Below are 19,497 nucleotides of genomic sequence, written 5' to 3' on the forward strand. Positions count from 1 at the left end.
TGCATGCTCTTTTGTGGTTAATTTGGTCCTGCTCCTTATATCACTTAGGCTGATTTCTATGAATCAAAATTTGAACTTTTTTTAAAAGAAATATCAGACAAGAAATTGTTCTAGGAGATGATATAAAAGAGAATTTAATGAAAGACGATTGGTAATTGGGGGTCTGGGAAAGGGTACTTTCAGGGCATTCTGTTAAAGTAATTATTTTTGGTCTTTCATATTTGAAAGGTGAAAAATATTTTATATTTCGTTTTCAACTTGTGAATAAACAAAAGTGAAAAGTAATTAATACAAGTTACCACAAAATTAACAAAAACTTTAAATTATAAGGGAAAATACCTAAATTGAAAAAAAAATTTTTTTTAGGTTAATTTGTAATTATTATTTTAATTTATTAAAACTTAGCTTTAGAAAAATCGTGCTTCTCCTAAGAAGACAAAAAAAATTAAATGGGGGAAGGTGTCCCAAATCTTAATATACTTTCGAATAATCCTGAATACAACACATAATTATGAAATCGGTTTTTTGTTTATATTTAGTTTTGAAAAATGAAAAAAGAAAAAAAAGTGAATAAATAAAAGGAAAATGAATAAATGCAAAATCTATAAACAATACTAATTCTTTACCTTTTCTTATGAAATATAAAATGAAAAATTAATTCAAAAATATACTAAAAACTGTTTCGAATATTACTAATTAAAATATTTCAATTTAAAAATTCAATAGTAGATAGTAATATTTACTTTTTTGACATAAAATATGTTTATAAAATAAAAAACATTTTAACAAAATCAAGTTTTATTGTAATTAACATGAGCGCAAAAAAAAAAAGACCTTATTTACTTTCCTCGCCACGAGGGCAGAGTTGAACACAAGATCGGTTTTTAATGTGGGTAAAATCCAACTCTCCAAAAAGGAGCACTTTGGATTGGGACGAAAATTAAAATTATAGAAGGATTTTGTTTTATTCATAAATCAAGCACAGAAAATATGAGATGTTGTATAAGAACATGGTACAACACTTTGTTCTTACCCAAAAAACAATTAAAATCAAATGTAATCGTGTAATAATATTTGCAAAATATCAAGTTATAAAATATCATTTGTTTTTCTTTTAAAATCAGAATTAAAAAAGTTTTTTTGGAGGTTGGATTTTATTTCATGTTTATCATTTTTTTTTATCATAACTCACCTTTGCAGTTGCACAGCAAATTAATTGATTAATTGGAAGCCTTTCTTGGATTAGAAACTACCTATCCCAACTCAATGTTGCAAACATTTTAAAAAATTGGTAGCAATACCTACATAGAAATGCATACATAATTTGCAAACAAAAAAAAATAAAAATAAAAATGACAAGTTCTAAGTAAAAAAAAAATCTTTAAAAAATATGAAAAAAAAAATCATAATTCATTAATCTAAATAATCTTTTAAAATCAAAGTTCAAAAAATATATTTCATTAGGTTAAATTTCATTATTTTAGTCTGAAATTAATAACAAGGCAATTATAGATTAGAAAATAGTCAACCCACCTCATATAATATTGCAAATATTTTATAAAATTAGTAGCAATATATATAGCAATGCATATAAAGTTTGCATAAAAAGTACTAATTAAAAGAATTTCTAATTAAAAAAAAAAGGAAAAATGAGTTCATAATTCATTAATCTAAAAAAAAAAAAATTACAAATCGGTATTATTTTCTTTGAAGTACTGAGACATAAGACTTACCCACGATATCCACTTTTTAAGCATTTTAGGCTTACTCTCTTTATAACAAGGTAAATTCTTCTAAATAACTTCAAGACACCTTTGGCACGAAGAGCAAACGTCTATCAGCAGGTCCTCCTTATCAATAAATATTTGGCTAGTCCACTAGCATTCGGGATGTTTTTAGGTAAAACGGTAATGTCCAGGAGAACTACGATCCCATCACGAAAAACGAAACTGACAATAACAAAAGCTTAACCACCAGTGCAAGAACAACTGATTCACACACAATGTTAAAGATTTACCAAAAGTCTGCCCAGGAATTCCTACCAAAATAATTCCCTAATGAAGATGAGAGGGCACCCCCACCCCCACCCCTCCTCCTCATCCTCCGCCATAACTAGATGCAACAGACATCACCAAACTTGGAGGAGACTATACCATTATCAGGAACCAGGGTGGAAGTCAAAGAAGATAGAGCGAGTCAGAAATAGAAAATATCTCGGTAAATGCGAGAGAAAGTAGGATTTGCCAAGTGTAATATGAGGTCAGCGAGATCTTCAAAGGTTACGAAAAAAGTAAACATTTATTTCCATTATATATTAATTAAGATAATAAACATGAAAAGAAGTGATACAGGAAAGTATGTGTGTGTGCAATATGCATACTGCTCTACCACCCAGCATCATGCAAAAATAAACATCAGTGTAAGAAGAGATACTCTTTCTCTCTCAATATATATATATATATATATATATATATATATATATATATATATAAGCTATACTATACGTAAGTATAAATATTCCAACTGTTGTTGTTTATCATAGTTCTCGAGAAACAAGGTAGAGTTATCACCGTGCAAACTATTCAGTGTTAAAAATGCATTAAAATCAAGCTTTAAAAACTTTGTATGATATACATAGTGGCGTGCCTGCCTGTTTCATAGTGGTTTACCACCAATGTGCTCAATATCCTATTAGATAGAGCTGTGTAATAATAATCTGATGTAACTTAAGACTTTACTGCAGTTTCACAAGATTTCCAATCGCAAGAAGAACATTAATGAATCTGTAATGCCTGCTTTCATTTAAATGATAACATTTCTTTACTTGAATAAAAGTTAAAAAAATTTATTAATACACTTCTGGCGATCGGACATTCAGTAAAACTGCAGTAATGAATTAAGTTAAGGCACATTTCATATATATATATTAGATTCAGCCACTCTGATAAGTCATAGATGACGAAACACGTCTCAGTGGATAATTATATTTTAAAAACAATATATATATATATATATATATATATATATATATATATAAGTGACCTTGTCTATGTGTGCGGAATAGTCTCTACCAAACTACTGTCAATTTTTGGTTTACAGATTTGAAACTTAGTATATAGGGGATTTGGATTTGTGGAACAAATTTGATTTTGTTTTTAGCCGGTATAAATTCTGTTAAGAGGACAAAATTAAAAAAAATTGGAACTTGGCAGACATAAATCGACTAAATGTATTACATGTGCAAATATACATTTATACCATCAACATTATTTTTTTAAGTTTTTATATGCATAAACATTTAGCTCAGAGAGTAACAAATAATACTGGAGATGTTTTAGTTTCGATTGTAGCTGATGGCACCAAAGTCATATTGTTTTATTTTTTTTTAACGTTTGAAATCACCACATTTAGTAAAATATAATAATCAATAATGTATTAGCTCTATAATAATACAAAATTTGCATAAATTAAAATATATTTAAACATATTTTACAAATGGACAACGTTGAGCAGCGTGCTACTAATATATATATATATATATATATATATATATATATATATATATATATATATATATATATATAACAAATTACATATTCTATAACAGCCTCTCTGAGTGCAACCATGAACCGGACAGCCATTTCTTAGCCTTTTGGCTAGGAGCAAAGTATAGTAAATGTTCTAATACTACCCTTCATCATTTCAGTTCTTAGTTAATGAAGGAGAAATCCTTCTAGACTGAGGTAATTTTTATTCTCCACAATCCAGTACCCCCTTTCCTGTACCCTGGATTTTCTTCCTGCATTAATCCCAGTGCCCAGCTATAAAAAATAGTTTTTACATTTTACACTATAATATCCAAGTTTTGTGATGACCAGTTACAAAAAAAAAAAAGGTTTTATTAATTTTAGTTATTGCATGCATATTTATACATTATTTTGCTAGTTGAGGGCATGTATGGAATGTGTTGACTGGATTTTTTTGTATAAGGAGGAAAACGATAGCATCTTCAATAAGAATGAGGCTGAGAGAAAAGAAGGGGGAAAAATGAAGAAAGTTGGAAGACACTAAATAGATAGTTAAAAGCAGCAGCAGCAGAAACTCTACCTATTTTCAGTTTGCTCATCTCAATTCACACCTCAAATAAGAAATTCTATACCTTGTGATGCGAGAAACAGAGAGAAGCGAGGTTTCATTAGAATTAACATTAAAAACTCAAGCTTAGAACTATTTCTGTCTTTTGAAAAAAAAAAAAAAAAAAAAGCTAAAAGTCTTGCACAAGATCCATTAAAAAAGGGGGGGATTAACTATGACCTGTTGCACATCTAACTTAGTAGCAGAATCAGTGTTGCCCAGATTGTGGAAGGCGGGAAGGGATAGGGGTAATAATATCACATAACACTATAGCGAAGTTTAAGGGGTAACTTTTATGCATTTTCACCTTCCCTGAAAAATAAATTAAAAATAACCCATTAGACTCCCTTTCATATCGGCTATTAACTTCCAGATTTTATAAAAAGCTGTCCAGTAGTTTTTGTATCTATGGATACAATTATTTTATTTTTATTTACTTATTTATTTATTTATTTTGGAGGGGGAGGTTTCCTTTGCTCCCCTCAAAATTGTACCCACGAAAAAATTATTTCATCTTGCATGGAGCTTTTTCAATTTCATCCCCGGACAGAAAACAAGTAAGACAGGCACACCACACCACCATTAAGGTTATTTGCTTGAAAACCTTGTGGCTGGGATCAAACATTTTAAATGTTAATTAAAAAATAGTTTAGTATAATAGAAAAGTCAGAAAACACAGCTCCCATGACTTTTTGAAAACATTTATTTTTCATGCTCAGAATTGCTGAAACATGCAACAAACTGCTTGCATCAGTCGCTGGCTGCTGGGACACTGCACCCTTTAAAAAAAATCATGCTTTCTGATATTTGCAGAAATTACTCTTGATGCTCTCCATGCACATTTGAGGAGTTGCAGTGCACCTGGGCCCTGTAATACTAATTTCATTGCTACTACTTTATTATTATTACTCACTAGTTTTCACACAAGCCATCAAAGATTAAGAACAACCTGTGATGTTCCTGGGGTCTGCATGAAAACAAGTCTCCCAAAATTTCCGGTACTCTACACTTCTTTCAATAACTTTTGCAAATTAATTTTTTTTTTTTTACACAGTGATCACCACTTATCAAGGCCCGGAAGCCACTCAGGGATAAGGGTTATTGCAAGTACATTACATTTGTATTATCGCAACAGCTGTTTATCAATTATTTTTTGTTGGTAGAAATCATTGGTCTTCACTAGAATTTAGGTGACAATAAGTCTCCCTAAGATCCCAGTTCTTTTCAAACTCATCCAGTATAGTTCTGGTTAGCTGATTAGTGCTTTCTCTCTCCTCGGCTTTGCCCTCCTCCTCGAGCATTTGATGTGATATCGGTTGATACCAACACTTATGGGGGGGGGGGGGAATTATAGTTTCAGATTATTAATAATTTGGGGAAAATATATTGGAATTATCTGCAAGTAAACGACTTTAAAATTCAAAATAAATCTTTTTCTTGTTAAAAATTAATAATTCTCTTAATGCAAACTTTTATATTATTTACTTGATGTTAACAGCTGTTTATTGCTATAAAAACGGAACAATCATAAAATTTATTTAATCTGAATGAATAAATGTGAAAGTATTTTTTTAATTTATAAAAAATACATCAACAATCAAAATAACTTATTTAAATCAACAACATAACATAATCTTTTGAAATACTGTACATATAGTAGAAAGCAAAGATCCAAACTTAGATGTTTGCATGCCTTATTTGCATAATTATATTCATAAATAATTTATAGTAAAATATTGTTTGGTCTTATTCATTTGTAATCTAATTGTGCTATTCTCCTACGTGTGCGTGTATGTTTATGTATAGATTTCCTCTTTGTAACATGACATGCCAGATATGCATCCCGACTTTTGTCAGACTCATGTGATGGTCAGTCCAGCAGTCGGCTCCCCGCATAGCTCTTGTAATGAGCACGTCCTTCTTCACAATCGCATAGTCGATCAGGTGCCAATGTTTGAACCTGGGACGCATCCAGGATGCCTTATATCTATTCTTTTATTGAAAGATGGTGTCTGATGGTCAAGACATACTCCAAACACAGACTAAGAAGTCTCATGCCATTGGGGGTAACCTTTCCAATTCCATGGGTGCCAACAACGCCATTCCAGTTTGGCAAGTTCTTCCTGATCCTTGCATTAAAATCACCAAGCAGCATGATTTTTTCACTCCTTGGGATGTAACTGAGGATGTCGTCAAGTGCCTGGTAAAAGTGACCCTTCTCTTCATCATTCGATGGAAGAAGAAGATATAAATATATATTTTTTTATTTTTTTTTATTTACTTTGTCTGCGGTACATTTTTGGTGTAGATCGCATTATCTTAATGCTAATTTGGGAATAATTTTTTCCCTTAACCATATGGTGCCCACAAAACGAGGAGCGACATATATGTGTTAAAATATAATAGCTATGGACATGTGTTTTATCGTCATAGAACTCATCAGCGTAGCTGAACTGGACGATAATCGAACCTAGGAGCCTGGGATCCCGAGTCTAGCACTCGGCCACCTTCACTTATATGCAGCATTTTAATTAATATTAATATCAATAAATGCATCGCATGTGTATGCAATGCATTTGTCCATATTAATATTAACATGAAGTATAAGGGGAAAAGGATAGATTATCAAAATCTTAAAATATAGAAAGGAGTGAGTTTGTTTTGTTTAACTGGCATTTCAACTTCTATGGGTCATTTTATGTAAAAGAAAGGTTTGTTTTATTGTCAATTTCTTGAAAAGTTTATTTTACAAAATTAAAATGTTTACAATTTCTTATAGAAAGAAAGACATCTTGTAAAAGGGCTTTACTTTGCGAGTAAAACAGCCGCATTTGCCAGTGATTTTTTCAAGTGGCGACTAGAAATAATAAAACGCTTATCTTTTGGCAATTATGTTATTTTTTTCACCGACAATCTTCCAAAGCTTATTACTGCGTGAAAAATATCTTTATAGCCTTTATTTTTTTCTAATAAAACGAGCAAAGTCAAATTATTTAAACAAACTTTTTTTTTTTAATAACAAAGGCTGTTTAAAAAAAACACCTGAAGAAATTCAAATGTTTATATCTTCAAGTCGAAAAAAATTCAGTGCATATTTAGAATTATACTTATTAAAAAAAAAAAAAAAAAAAAAAATTTATGGTGTACATACTCATTACGGAACGAAAATGTCATACTCCAAAAATCAAATAGGTTTGGTTAGTAACTTTTTTTATTTGGCGATTAAAACAAAAATATTTCGTCAAAGATCAACTAAAGATAAATTTGTTGGTAGAGCCCTGTATCATATTTTTCTGGTCTCTCATATTTGGTGGCATCCGTTTTGCCATAAACTCTGTAAGAGCAATCTTATCGGGAACCATTACATCTAGAATTTTGATGATTTATTCTGAGAGCAAATTGAATTTTTAATAGCAGTTTATGATCTCAGTTTTAAGTGCCAACGATTATGCTTCGAATAGTATTAATAATAGCATCAAATCAAAAAAATTAAATATGCTTCTTTGTTATTAGTGCAAAAACAGTAAAAAAAAAAAAAAAAAAAATTTTCATTAAAAACCAATGGCATCTACTCGAGTGTCATGTCAAAATTAGTACCATATCCAAAAATTACGAAAACAGATAAAGTAGAAAAGGAATTAATGAAAATAGTTCGAATAAATTTGCAAGTTTTGCTTAAATAACAAACTTTATAAAAAGCGTATTCATTTTTTTCCTTTTGTAGACCGTTATCCTTATAATTGTTGCTTCACCACGTTTCAGACAACTCATCCTCTGGCCATCTTCAGGTGATTAACTGCAAAGAAGACCTGAGGATGAGTTAGCCGAAACGTGGTGAAACAACAACTATGCAGATAAGGATAACAGTAAAAAAAAAAAAAAAAAAAAAAAAAAAAAATGAAGCCTCATCTCAAAGGATTCCAGAAATTAAAATATAGTGTTATTAACATTCCAAACTAGGAATGTTTACATCACATGTCCCAAACAAATAGTGCTCTCGCTCTTTTGTGAAATCATGAAAATACTTGTTTCATATAATAATGCAGTAATATTTAACTAATTGCAATATGATAAAGTAATGTTTATTTACTTAATTAAGTTGAAATTGACATGAAAAGTAAGTAGATAACATAAGATTTTTTTAATGAAAATACACGTTTTTGACTTTAGATTTTCGCTCTAACAAAAACACCAAATTCAATATTCTGCTCAAGTCGTTGTGTCCCGATAGTTACTCTGTCTATTTTCGTTTACCATGGATAGACAACATTAGCGACAAGTTTGCTTGGCAAATACACTGAGGTAGGACAATGATATATTTCAGCTAATACACATATTGTATTTGACACAAGACCTTTGATCAAATCTATACGTACAGGCGCTCTGCACCTCCCCATCCCATCATTGTACATCTATAATTTATTGTTTGAAATGTCAGTATGATGCTAAATTGGTAGAACTAGCAAAAGGTTGCAATATTGAATTGCTCAGCACATGCCTTCTAAGATAATACGCAGTTAGATAATTTTAACAGGTTGAATTATACATTCGGTTCAGCCATAGATGAACATTTGACGAGTAACTTGAGTTTTTCAGCATCGATTCTTTAATTAAGTCTTTAATTGATCTCATTCCTTATTTCACTTGATGCTTCTTTCATTTTCTACAGAGTTACCTTTGGTTTGTTTAGTTCTCTACCACTTCAAGAACTTAGACACCAGGGTCAGAAAGTGGGGTTGAGAAATCTGCACCCCCGAGGAGGGGTACTCTGACCTGCAAAAAAGTGCCTGGGCAACCCTGTAACCATTCCCTGGTGAGGGCGCCTCAGGCGATTAGCAATAAACTAACCCCTTCTCAAAGAAAGAAGGCAAAAACCTGGGAGAGTGGACCTCGTAGAACGACATAGAACTAAACTCCCACCACAAAATCAATAGGGACTGGTTCATTACAGGAATGGTCTAATCTCTTTATTTTGAGGGCTCAGGATAAAAAATCCGGACCTTGGGTCTTAGTGTGATTTCTCTGTAATATACATAACTTTCATCAACCTCATAATTATCGATTCCCTTATTTTGTTCTTTTAGTCCTCACATTTCATAAGTGAGGTTAGAACAAAGGGAGAAAAATTGCTGTCTTTTGGGTATCCATATAACACTTATTGGCTAATTTTGTTTTATTTTGAAGTTATATTGCTTTTTTAGCTCTTTACATAAAGTGGCTTCATGCCTTGTTTGGAACGATTTCCATATAAACATAATGTGAATATGTTGTAACACTATCCTAGGAATATACACACATTACACTTTAATTTCAGAAAAGGTCTCGGGCAATAATTTCTTCATTGGTATGGTCATATTGAAAGAATGCATGAAATTTCTTGGGTTAATAGATGCAGAACAGTTGGCGTAGTAGGGACAGTTGGCAGGGGAAGGGCAAGGAAACATGGGAAAAGTGATAAGGATAAATTTGAGAAAAATATGGATGAATGAAAAATATACGCAGAAATAATTTACTTTATAATTTCTAAAAATCGTCCAATACGTCAGCATATAACGGACATTAAATTGATGATGATGATGATGATGATGATACTCATCTTAGGCAGAGCTTACATTTCCTCTAATCCAAAATTAAAGTGCTACTGACCCCACGAATTATTGGCTAATTCATTACTTGTAATAATATTAATTAAGAATATTTATTTTAATCTAACAAGGTTAAGATAAATAAATGAATAACAGTAAAATCTTTCAGTAAATTAAAAATAAAAAAATAAAGTGCATGCATTAGATGATAGGGATGTAGGGAAACTGACAACATTCTTTTATTCCTTTTTATGATGTAATAAATAATAATAAAAATACAGGAGACTGGTATTTCAAAATAATGTCTAGACTCACAAGGATTTTACTTTCATTTGTACTTAACACATGGATCAATTATTTTAAATTACATTGAAATTATTAACTAATAAAATCATGCAACCATCTCTCACGTGTCCATGTCTGTGCCGGTATGTGTGTGTTCGTGTTTCTCTTGCCTTGAAGTGGCCGAAACATTATTTGTATTTACTCCTACTTACTAGCCTCCCTACAAGGACAAAGTTAAACACAAGCTCGGTTTTCTATGTGGGCAACATCCAGCTCCCCAACAAGGGGCATTCTAAATTAGAACAAAAATAAAAATTACCTAAATCTAGAGAGATTTCTACTCCATTGACCGAGGATAGAATAGACTGTATTATCAGAACAGATACTATACTTTGTTTCTAGCCAAAAGGACAAATCGATTATTTTCTTAAAACAAAACAACAATAGCGTGAAATACTAACAAATTTTCTTAAGAACCCTATTTAAAAAAAAAAGGATTACAAAATTAAATACCCCAGAATGCATTTCTGTTTTTAAAGTAGTCAATCAATTTAACTTTCAAAATAAAAAAAATAAAAAAAAAATAAAACGAATTTCTTTGTGCCCTTTCGAAATGTAAAAGAAATGTGCCAGCATTTAAACTGTTGAATAGAAAGTCATTTAAAATTGGTTTGTAAAATCGTTACTAACTCCTCATAAATTAAAAAATTTAAACGTTTGGAAGCAATTTTTTTTTTTTACAGTTACTGATTTTTATAGCGATTAAAAGAACACTACCACTTCAAAGTTAGTTGTAATTTTAAAACAATTTGGATCAATAATTAATTAAGTGGTAACATGATTAAATTGAACTTTAAAAAGTATATATACATTTTAATAAGTAAAAAAAAAAGTTAAATGAATAAAAAAATAAAAACTAACAGGCAATGCCGGGTAGTTACATGTAATAATTTAAAAAATATTTTTTATCAAATAAAATGGTGAATAAATAAATCTTCACCAAGTAAATTCAGTTACTGTAGTAAGGTTACAAAAATGGAAGAAGTATTATCATAAAACATTCGGTTATTACTATTATTATATTATACAATGCATAAGTTCTATATATAACATTTTTTGCTTCATATCGATTATTTTCCTGTCATAAAGATATATATATATATATATATATGTTTAGTCCTCCCCCACTGCAAGAACAGATACCAGGACCGGAAAGTGGGAATGAGAAGTTAATGCCTCAGAGAAGGGGCACTGCGACCTGCAAAAAGTGCCTTGGCAGTCCCGCCAGCATTCCCCGGTAAGGGCACATCAGATGATAAGCAATAAACTAACCCCTTCTCAAAGACAGAAGCAAAGCCTTGGAGGGTGGACGTCCTAGAACTGCACAAAACTAAACTCCTACCCCAAAATCAACAGGGACTGGATCATTATGAAAATGGTCTAATCTTTGTTGATTTTGATTAGACCATTCCCATAATGATCCGGTTTCTGTTGATTTTGCAGTGGAGTTTAGTTCTGTGTAATTCTAGGACGCCCACCCTCCAAGGCTTTACTTCTCTCTTTAAGAAGGGGTTAGTTTATTACTAATTGCCTGATCGTCGGTATGATAAGGCAACCGGACTTCTAAGGCACTTTTTGCAAGTCACAGCGTCTCTCCTTTGGGGTACTGACTTCTCAATCCCACTTTCCGACCATGGTGTCAGAGTTCTTGCTACGGGAGAGAACAAAACATAAGGATATATATATATATATATATATTATTATTATTATTATTATTATTATTATTATTATTATTCGATTTAGGTAAACAAAACGAATATGAATAAAAAAAAAGTGTATCTTGCTCTATTTATTATTTAGTACTTTTATATAAACTTCATTAAATTCCTTGATGTTATCTTCATCTTCGAATATATTTAACTTGGAATATATATAATAAAAGGGATATATGTTTGTTCGAAGCTTGTGATATTCTTGTGCAAGCCTGCCTGCAAAATTGCATCAGTAGCAGCAGCATCTTTGCCGCAGTGCCGTTTAATGTCCCGCATCTGCCAATGCATCCAGCAACTACTGCTCCTTCTTGCTATTCAGAGGCTGAATGATAATGACAGATTAACGGGGAGAGCTAACAAACGTTTTTTTTTTTTTTTTTTTAACATACATTCTGTTTAGTTACATCCAAGCAAATATCCCTTTTCTTTTAAACTGCACAATAACAATTAGAGCAAAAACAAAACGCTACGTTAATTTGTAGTCACATCACTATAACAAAATTTGAACATTTTTTTTTTTTGAAGAGGCCAAGGAAAAGAAGAAACGCAATTTGTTGCATCCATGAAAAGAGATGTTAATTAACATCTAATTAAATTATTAATTAGCTAATAACTCTTGCTTTTCATTTAAATAACTATAACAAACATTAACACTTTGGAAAATAAAATATTTAACCTAGTTAATAAGAATGGACAATTTTAACACACATCCATTTAATCTGGGTGTTTAATGATTAATATGTTAAATTGTGACAGACCGATAAAACTTGATAAAATAAAATTTGAGGGTGACACACCAATGAAAATGCTATTTGGAATTTAAGCATGACAAACTGATAGCTGTCACATTACTATATATATGAGGTGGATCTAAAATAATATTAAATTGTTACATATTGGGATCTGATATAATATTTAACAGATGACTTTAAATTAATAAAATATTCAAAATAAGAGACATTTTTTTAATTAAGAAATGATCTATGTTCTGTGCAATAAAGTCTATTTACAATATAATAAATTTTATAAATTGTCGGTTATTATTGTAAATGTTAACAATATTAGTTAGTTACAAATCATTAATAACTAAAAATATTTTTTAGTTTGGTTTATCTATTTTATTATTGATTAAACTACATATCGCCAACATATCCAGGAATTGAACTAATACCTACAAAAACTGGAGAATTATTTAAAACGAATTTCACACCTTTTAATAAAATTTCTTTAATAAATAAGACTTTCATGTTCTTTTTGCTAAATGTTCAAAGTTTATTATTAAAAAGCAATGAGCTAAAGCGATTATAAAGAAATGTTTTTGTTTTTTAATTAAAAGAATAAATTATCAAAAATTTATTATTAAAATAAAAAAAGAGATTGTTTCTTGAAAATGAAAAATGCTTCAATTATTTCAATGAACACCTCTAAGATATCACAACCAAAAAATAAAAACGTGAAAAACAAGAGAAATGAATAAATAAAAATAAAAAAATAAGATAGAAAAAGGATTATGGTTGACTGGTTCAGAAAAAAAAGCAGGTTCATTGAAATTAGATAAATTCAATTCGTCATTAGAAAACATTAGAATTTGGGATAATGAATGGGCGAGGAGGGTATAAAAAAAGATGTGGGGATGGAGATGGAGTGTAAGCAGAGAGTTTAATTTGATCTTCATTTCTGGATGACTAGAAAATAATACAAGAATGCTTTATTTAAAATGAAACATTTTCAAGTTCGAAAGAATTCAGGGAATTCCAAGAGACGAATTGAAGGAAAATATTTGGTGAAATCCGTTTCATTGGTTTGGTGTTTCTCCTACCAAACAAAAACCGCGATTATATATGTGTTGCATTACTGTCTATATTATTTTAAGAGTATCTATTAGAAATGAAAAATTTATCAGTTTCAATATTTTGTCAAAAAATAACATTTTTATATAAATGTATGTTTTTAAGAAATAATCAAATAGTAATTATTAGCATGTTTATATGCAAAGAATGCCGTATAATATATATTTTCAACAAACATGCCTGCTTACATACATTGATATACGTTTTCACGAAAGCCCAAATCCTTCATTCTGATCAGATTGAGAATGCAATCAATTGATTAGTTAGATACGTATGTACAAATAAAAACGTATACTAAATAAATATACAGCTTTACTTTTATTGAGTGTTATTATATAGACATGAATAAAACTACACAAGGGAGTCATTTATCAAAGTCCGGGGGCCACTCAAGGATAAGGGTTAATGAGTGTACAGTAGTCAATAGGACAAGTAGTAATCGTTAGTAGTGGAAATTTGATAAATTTGATTATTTAAGGGGATGGCCCATCAAGAACTTGTTTACATTGGACTTGCAGACGACCAAATTGTAGTAAGCTGGAAAGCAGGCAAATAGAAGAAAGTTCTACAGGCGTGCAGTTTTTAGAAGCTTTGTTCATAGAATCTATGTTTAGATTTAGGCACAGATAAAGAGTGGGGAAAATCATTGATAGTGGTTTCAGCTAGACGAGTACAGTACAGTTAGGGAAACAGGTAGCAGGAAGAGAATTCCAAAGTCTAGCTATTTGATGGAAGAAGCTATTAGAAGATATTGTCAGTGAGACAACAGCTCAGTGATCGTTTTTGGTGGGAATTGAGCAGAATTGGACTATTTAAGGGGACGGGGTAATAAGAACTTGTTTACATTAGACTTGAAAACGACCATATTGTAGTCAATTGGGAAGTAGGCCAGTGGAACAGAGTTCCACAAGCAAGCAATTTTAGGAAAAAAGCTTTGTTTATGGAATTTGCGACTAGATTTAGGTACTGATGGAGAATATAGAATATATATTCTAGAGAGTGAGAGAGAGAGAATGAGTGAGAGAGAGAATGTGTGAAAATAAAATAACAATTGAAAAAAAAAAAAAAAGGAAAAAAGTGCTCAATGAAAGCAGTATACTTTCAAAGAAAAAGAGGAGAGTAACAGAACTAATCGTTTTTTTTTTTTGTTTTTTTTATTTTAAATATGTCAAAAAAAGTAGGGAGATAATAGACATAGATTATTCTGCATGTTTTCCAAAAGAGACGAGAGTCTGCCTAAAAAAATAAATCTCAAGATTTACTTGAAAGAACAACTATTTGCCTCAATCCATTCCGGTAGAAAAACTTGTCTGTGTGTCATTTGAAGATTAACTTAAAAATCTAGAATAAATAAATAAATAAATAAATAAATAAATAAATAAATAAATAAATAAATATATATATATATATATATATATATAATATATATATATATATATATATATATATATATATACATACACACTCACACATTACACTATTTGACTGCATTTTATTTTTGTTCTCATACATTTTCTCATTTTTTTTTCTCCCATTATCATTAGATTACGATATGCAACTATTTGTGCAAAAAGTGATGCATTTATTGAAATAAATCAAAGAAAAAAAATTGTCATTCTTGCATTCACTGTTGAAAAACAATAACTCATTGAATATTTCTAAAAGAAAAGATTAAAAAAAAAAAAAAGGTTTATATTGTATATTTTTAATTGTACATGTATAGGGGATCGTTTCCATATCTTTAAATATTATAATAACTGGATATTTATTTATTTTAATTTGCCAAATAAATAAAATTCTTTAATTTGAGATTTTTTTCACACAAATATATCTGGATCAAATTTAATAAAATAAAATCGTTAAGAAATTACGTTTTCTTATAAATCTTTAAAATTGTATTAAAGAATTTAATTAAAATTGATTAAACTAAATTAAAATATGTTTTAGTTAATATTTTCTTATTTAAATTTTAGAAACGTGCTAACTTTTATACGGTTGAAAATTATTTTAAAATACAACCAAAATAAATTATAAAAAAAATTTCAATATAATGATCTCATGTCGGTTTATCCAATAGAATTTAATTAAAATTAAAAATAAACATTTAAGTGTTTCTTGTTATTGAAGACCAGTGGAAATTCAAATAAGATGTCTCATATTTATCTGAATTAATTTAATTTAAAAATCATTAAGTAATTAAAAAATTAAAATGACATTTCAATTTTCATAAAAATGTCAATGTTTTATTCCTTCCAAAAAGCATAACCCCACAATTCCACCAATTCTAAAATGCACCAAAATACACTATTTGTAGCAGAACTGAGATTTCAGACTAAACCAGTCTTGACAATTACATCATCATGCATTTTACATATACACTCAAATATAAATTTATGCATAGACTTTCTTAGATAATATAAACAGGTTAAAAAATAGTAGTTATTACGTATATACTAATGAACAAAGCTAATATTCAATCTTTTTGTTATATTTTTTGAAAATTATTGAGAAATAAAAAAAAAAGGGGGGGGGTATCTAATTTCTGTAAATTGATCTGTTTATGAGTAATTTTAATTTTAGCCAACGTAATATTCACATCGAATAGTACTTTGAATAACTTAATAAAATATAAATTTAAAGTAATGCATATATAAATATTTTGACAATTATTTGACGTAATAGATTAAAATGGCTTCCAACATTTAAAGCAAAGAATTGAATACTTAGAGATATTTTTTTTTTCAACAGGTTCGGATACAATGTATTGGAAAAACATTCATAGTCACATAAGCAATATAATAATATTCAGTAAATATAGATAAAATATAATATATTTTTTAAACACTTGTTGCTTTGGTTGCTTTATTATTAATTCTGTGTAAAACACGAGATTATATATATATATATATATATATATATATATATATATATATATATATATATGTGTGTGTGTGTATATATATGGGAACATTTATTTTAAATATTGGTTGAGTAATGCTTAACTGCGGTTGATCAGCAGTATGAAATTGAACCATAGTTCAAAATATTTTCTTGAATCATTATTTTGTTTGCTTTTGACACAACTAGTGAGATTTTACTTTTGATGCCAAAATATATGCGAACGATTTTAATATATCAAAAATTAATCTTACATATTTTAATTGAATTTACACGAACGTTTTTTTTATTTAAAAATTGTTTCTATTTATATAAAAAGATCTTGTAAAAAAAAAATTTTTGCTAAATAAAAACTTAAACGAAAAATATAAAGATGAAGTGGACTGAGAAGGCGACCCGTTAATCAGCATGTTGGAATGCAAGAGAATCTCTTTGGAAAAAAAAGAAAGGCTTCCATTTAATTAGCAAACAATTCAAGCATGCCCCAAGACTATTAGTAATGCGATTGATTTGCGGTTCCATTAAGGTCTGTGGTGTTCGACAGACAAGAGACATTGTTGCATGAGTCAACATATTTCTAAACAGTGAATGCAAGAATGCACATGCAGTGCAAAAGAATGCCGCCTTAATAATATTCAGATTGATAAAAATTCATTAAAAAAATAAGAACCTAGATTGAAGTCAAGGTTGAATAAATTTATTTTTTTTAATTTATTCTTTTAGATTTAAATTAGAAACATTAAATCAGATTATTTAAAAATATTCATCTTTTAAAGATCATATAACAGCAAAACCCATTAAACATAGATGAGTAAAATATTTGCAATAAACTGATCCTCGATTTTAAATAGCAGTTCAAAAAAGATAGAGAGAGAGAGAGAGAGAAATAAATGATGACATTCAAATAATGGAAGCCGAAATGAAGAATCAATAGGAAAGGAATTTTTTTTTCAGGACAACAAGTGTTTAAAATATTTACTATCATAGATTTATTTATTTATTTTTTTTTATAAATAAACGTTCAACTTCATGCAGATAAAATAAAATCTTAAAACAAATCTGATTAATAAAATTCAACGGATCAAGAAACAAACAAACAAAAAAAAATCAAAAATATGGATCAGATCATCAGGTTTCCCTGAATTTTTCAAGATGAATGAAAATTAGATGAAAAAGAAAAAAATTATAATAGATCACATTTAAGATAAAAAAAAAATCTAATAATGAATCAAATATCTTATATTTGATTTTAAATTTATATTTCTTGAATAATTTTTAAAAATTTCAAACGAAATTGCTTACCATCCTGCCTCCCGCGCCTTTAGCGCTGTTTTCCCTGCACTTCTTTTGCTGTTATATCGACATTATGACTATGACTAGATGAACCGAGCCAGTCAGCAGATACTACCTATCTGGCTTCTGATTGGACGATGATGAGGACATCACCAATTGATTACTCTCAACTTCTTAGTCTCAATTCTTATTCAGTAGAAGACAGGAAAATGTTGCACATAGTTGATCTATAAATAAATTTTAGAGTTCCGAAATATTATCAACCGTTTTAAAGTAGAACAAGAACAACAGAGGGTTAGCTTGTAGAGCTCCAACTGACTACAAATAAATAACCCTACATATAATACGGTTTGCCATTTGAATAATCAATTTCTTTACAGGGACAGGCACGATGTAGGATGCCAGTAATCTGATAAAGCGCTGCTGCTGATGCTGCTTCAGTCGGTGCAGAGAGATGATCAAATCATCTGAATATTCCACCAGTTGTTACCATAACATCACAACACAGACCGGCCTTCCACTGTAGTATGGCTGATCACCAAGTATTGATTTTTTTTTATTGTTTTTGTCTCTTTCCTTTTGCTCTCGCACACACGCGCACACACACAAGCTTCAACAGCATTCTCCATAGCAAGGCAATGATTAGAGTCCCTTATATGAAAACAGATGCCGCAACACAAGCGGATAGACACTTGCTAGCATTGGGTAGGAAAGAAGACGACAGAAAGTAGGGTGCCATTTTAACATCAATAGCGTTCAGAAACATGGCGGATTTACATTTCAATCAACAATTGGATTCTAAAATATTAAACCTGATAACAGCAATTTAGCATTATATATTTCTTCTATGTTAACGATTGTGTTATTATTCAAATGCTAATCTAGTAATTTTCAGATCAATAATGAATATTGATCACACATTTTAAATATAGACAGCATATTGAAATAGACCAGTTATATATATTTTTATTATTACTTACATATATACTATCTTTCCAATTTTTTAAATTCTATTTTCCCCTTCCTATCCACATATGCCTAACTATTTCCTCCTAGTTATATTTTAATATTTTTTCATATTCAAAGTTTTTATTCTTGTATCTTAAATCACTTTTAACATACCTTAATATATATTCCCTTCATTTCCAATCTAAATGTGCTGAAGCCATTTTTTATCTGTATATTTTACAGTTTATATAATTCTGTCTCCTCCTATTCTGATGAGAAGCACTTTGTTTCGAAACACTATGGCCTAAATCTTTGTCTATTATTTTTCCTTATTGATTTGATTATATAATAAATTATTTGTAATTTTTATTCCTCATCTTTCATTTAATATATTTAATAGCTCCTCTTAACAGTGTTGAGCTTTCTCTATCTTGAAAACTTTGCCTTGTTAAAGATATTTTTGATAACTTCATTGTATTATATATATATATATATATATATATACACGCGCGCGCACACACACACACACACACACACACACACACATACACACACACAAAACATTCCAATAAAACGTTTATCAGATTGAGTAATGATATGTGTATTTTGCCTGCACAAAAATCCATACATATGCACCAGCTCCTCTGCTAATAACCACTTTAGTATCGAGCACTATTGAAACAATAGATATATATTAATATATTATTTAAGTAATAAGTTTAAATTAATCAC

General features: G+C 29.6%; 1 protein-coding gene across 50 annotated transcripts in view; it reads right to left on the reverse strand.

Annotated features, from left to right (window-relative positions):
- The window catches only part of LOC145294072 (uncharacterized), a 616,260-nt gene that overhangs the window by 470,030 nt on the left and 126,733 nt on the right, over positions 1 to 19,497 (reverse strand). For 16 of the 50 annotated variants that reach the window (XM_080141094.1, XM_080141093.1, XM_080141090.1 and 13 more), the window contains exon 1: positions 17,827 to 18,446. The exons of 14 other annotated variants lie outside the window; for them this stretch is intronic. In XM_080141094.1, the coding sequence (XP_079997220.1) occupies positions 17,827 to 17,829 (3 nt within the window). In that variant the 5' untranslated portion in view covers positions 17,830 to 18,446. Of the gene's footprint in view, positions 1 to 1,733; positions 2,099 to 17,826; positions 18,447 to 19,497 lie in introns of those variants that run through there. 20 more of the 50 variants (XM_080141119.1, XM_080141117.1, XM_080141115.1 and 17 more) reach the window with 2 other exon arrangements.

This window comes from Euprymna scolopes, chromosome 15 (genome assembly GCF_053919585.1).
Source record: "Euprymna scolopes isolate OS-2025 chromosome 15, ASM5391958v1, whole genome shotgun sequence".
NCBI lineage: Eukaryota > Metazoa > Mollusca > Cephalopoda > Sepiida > Sepiolidae > Euprymna > Euprymna scolopes.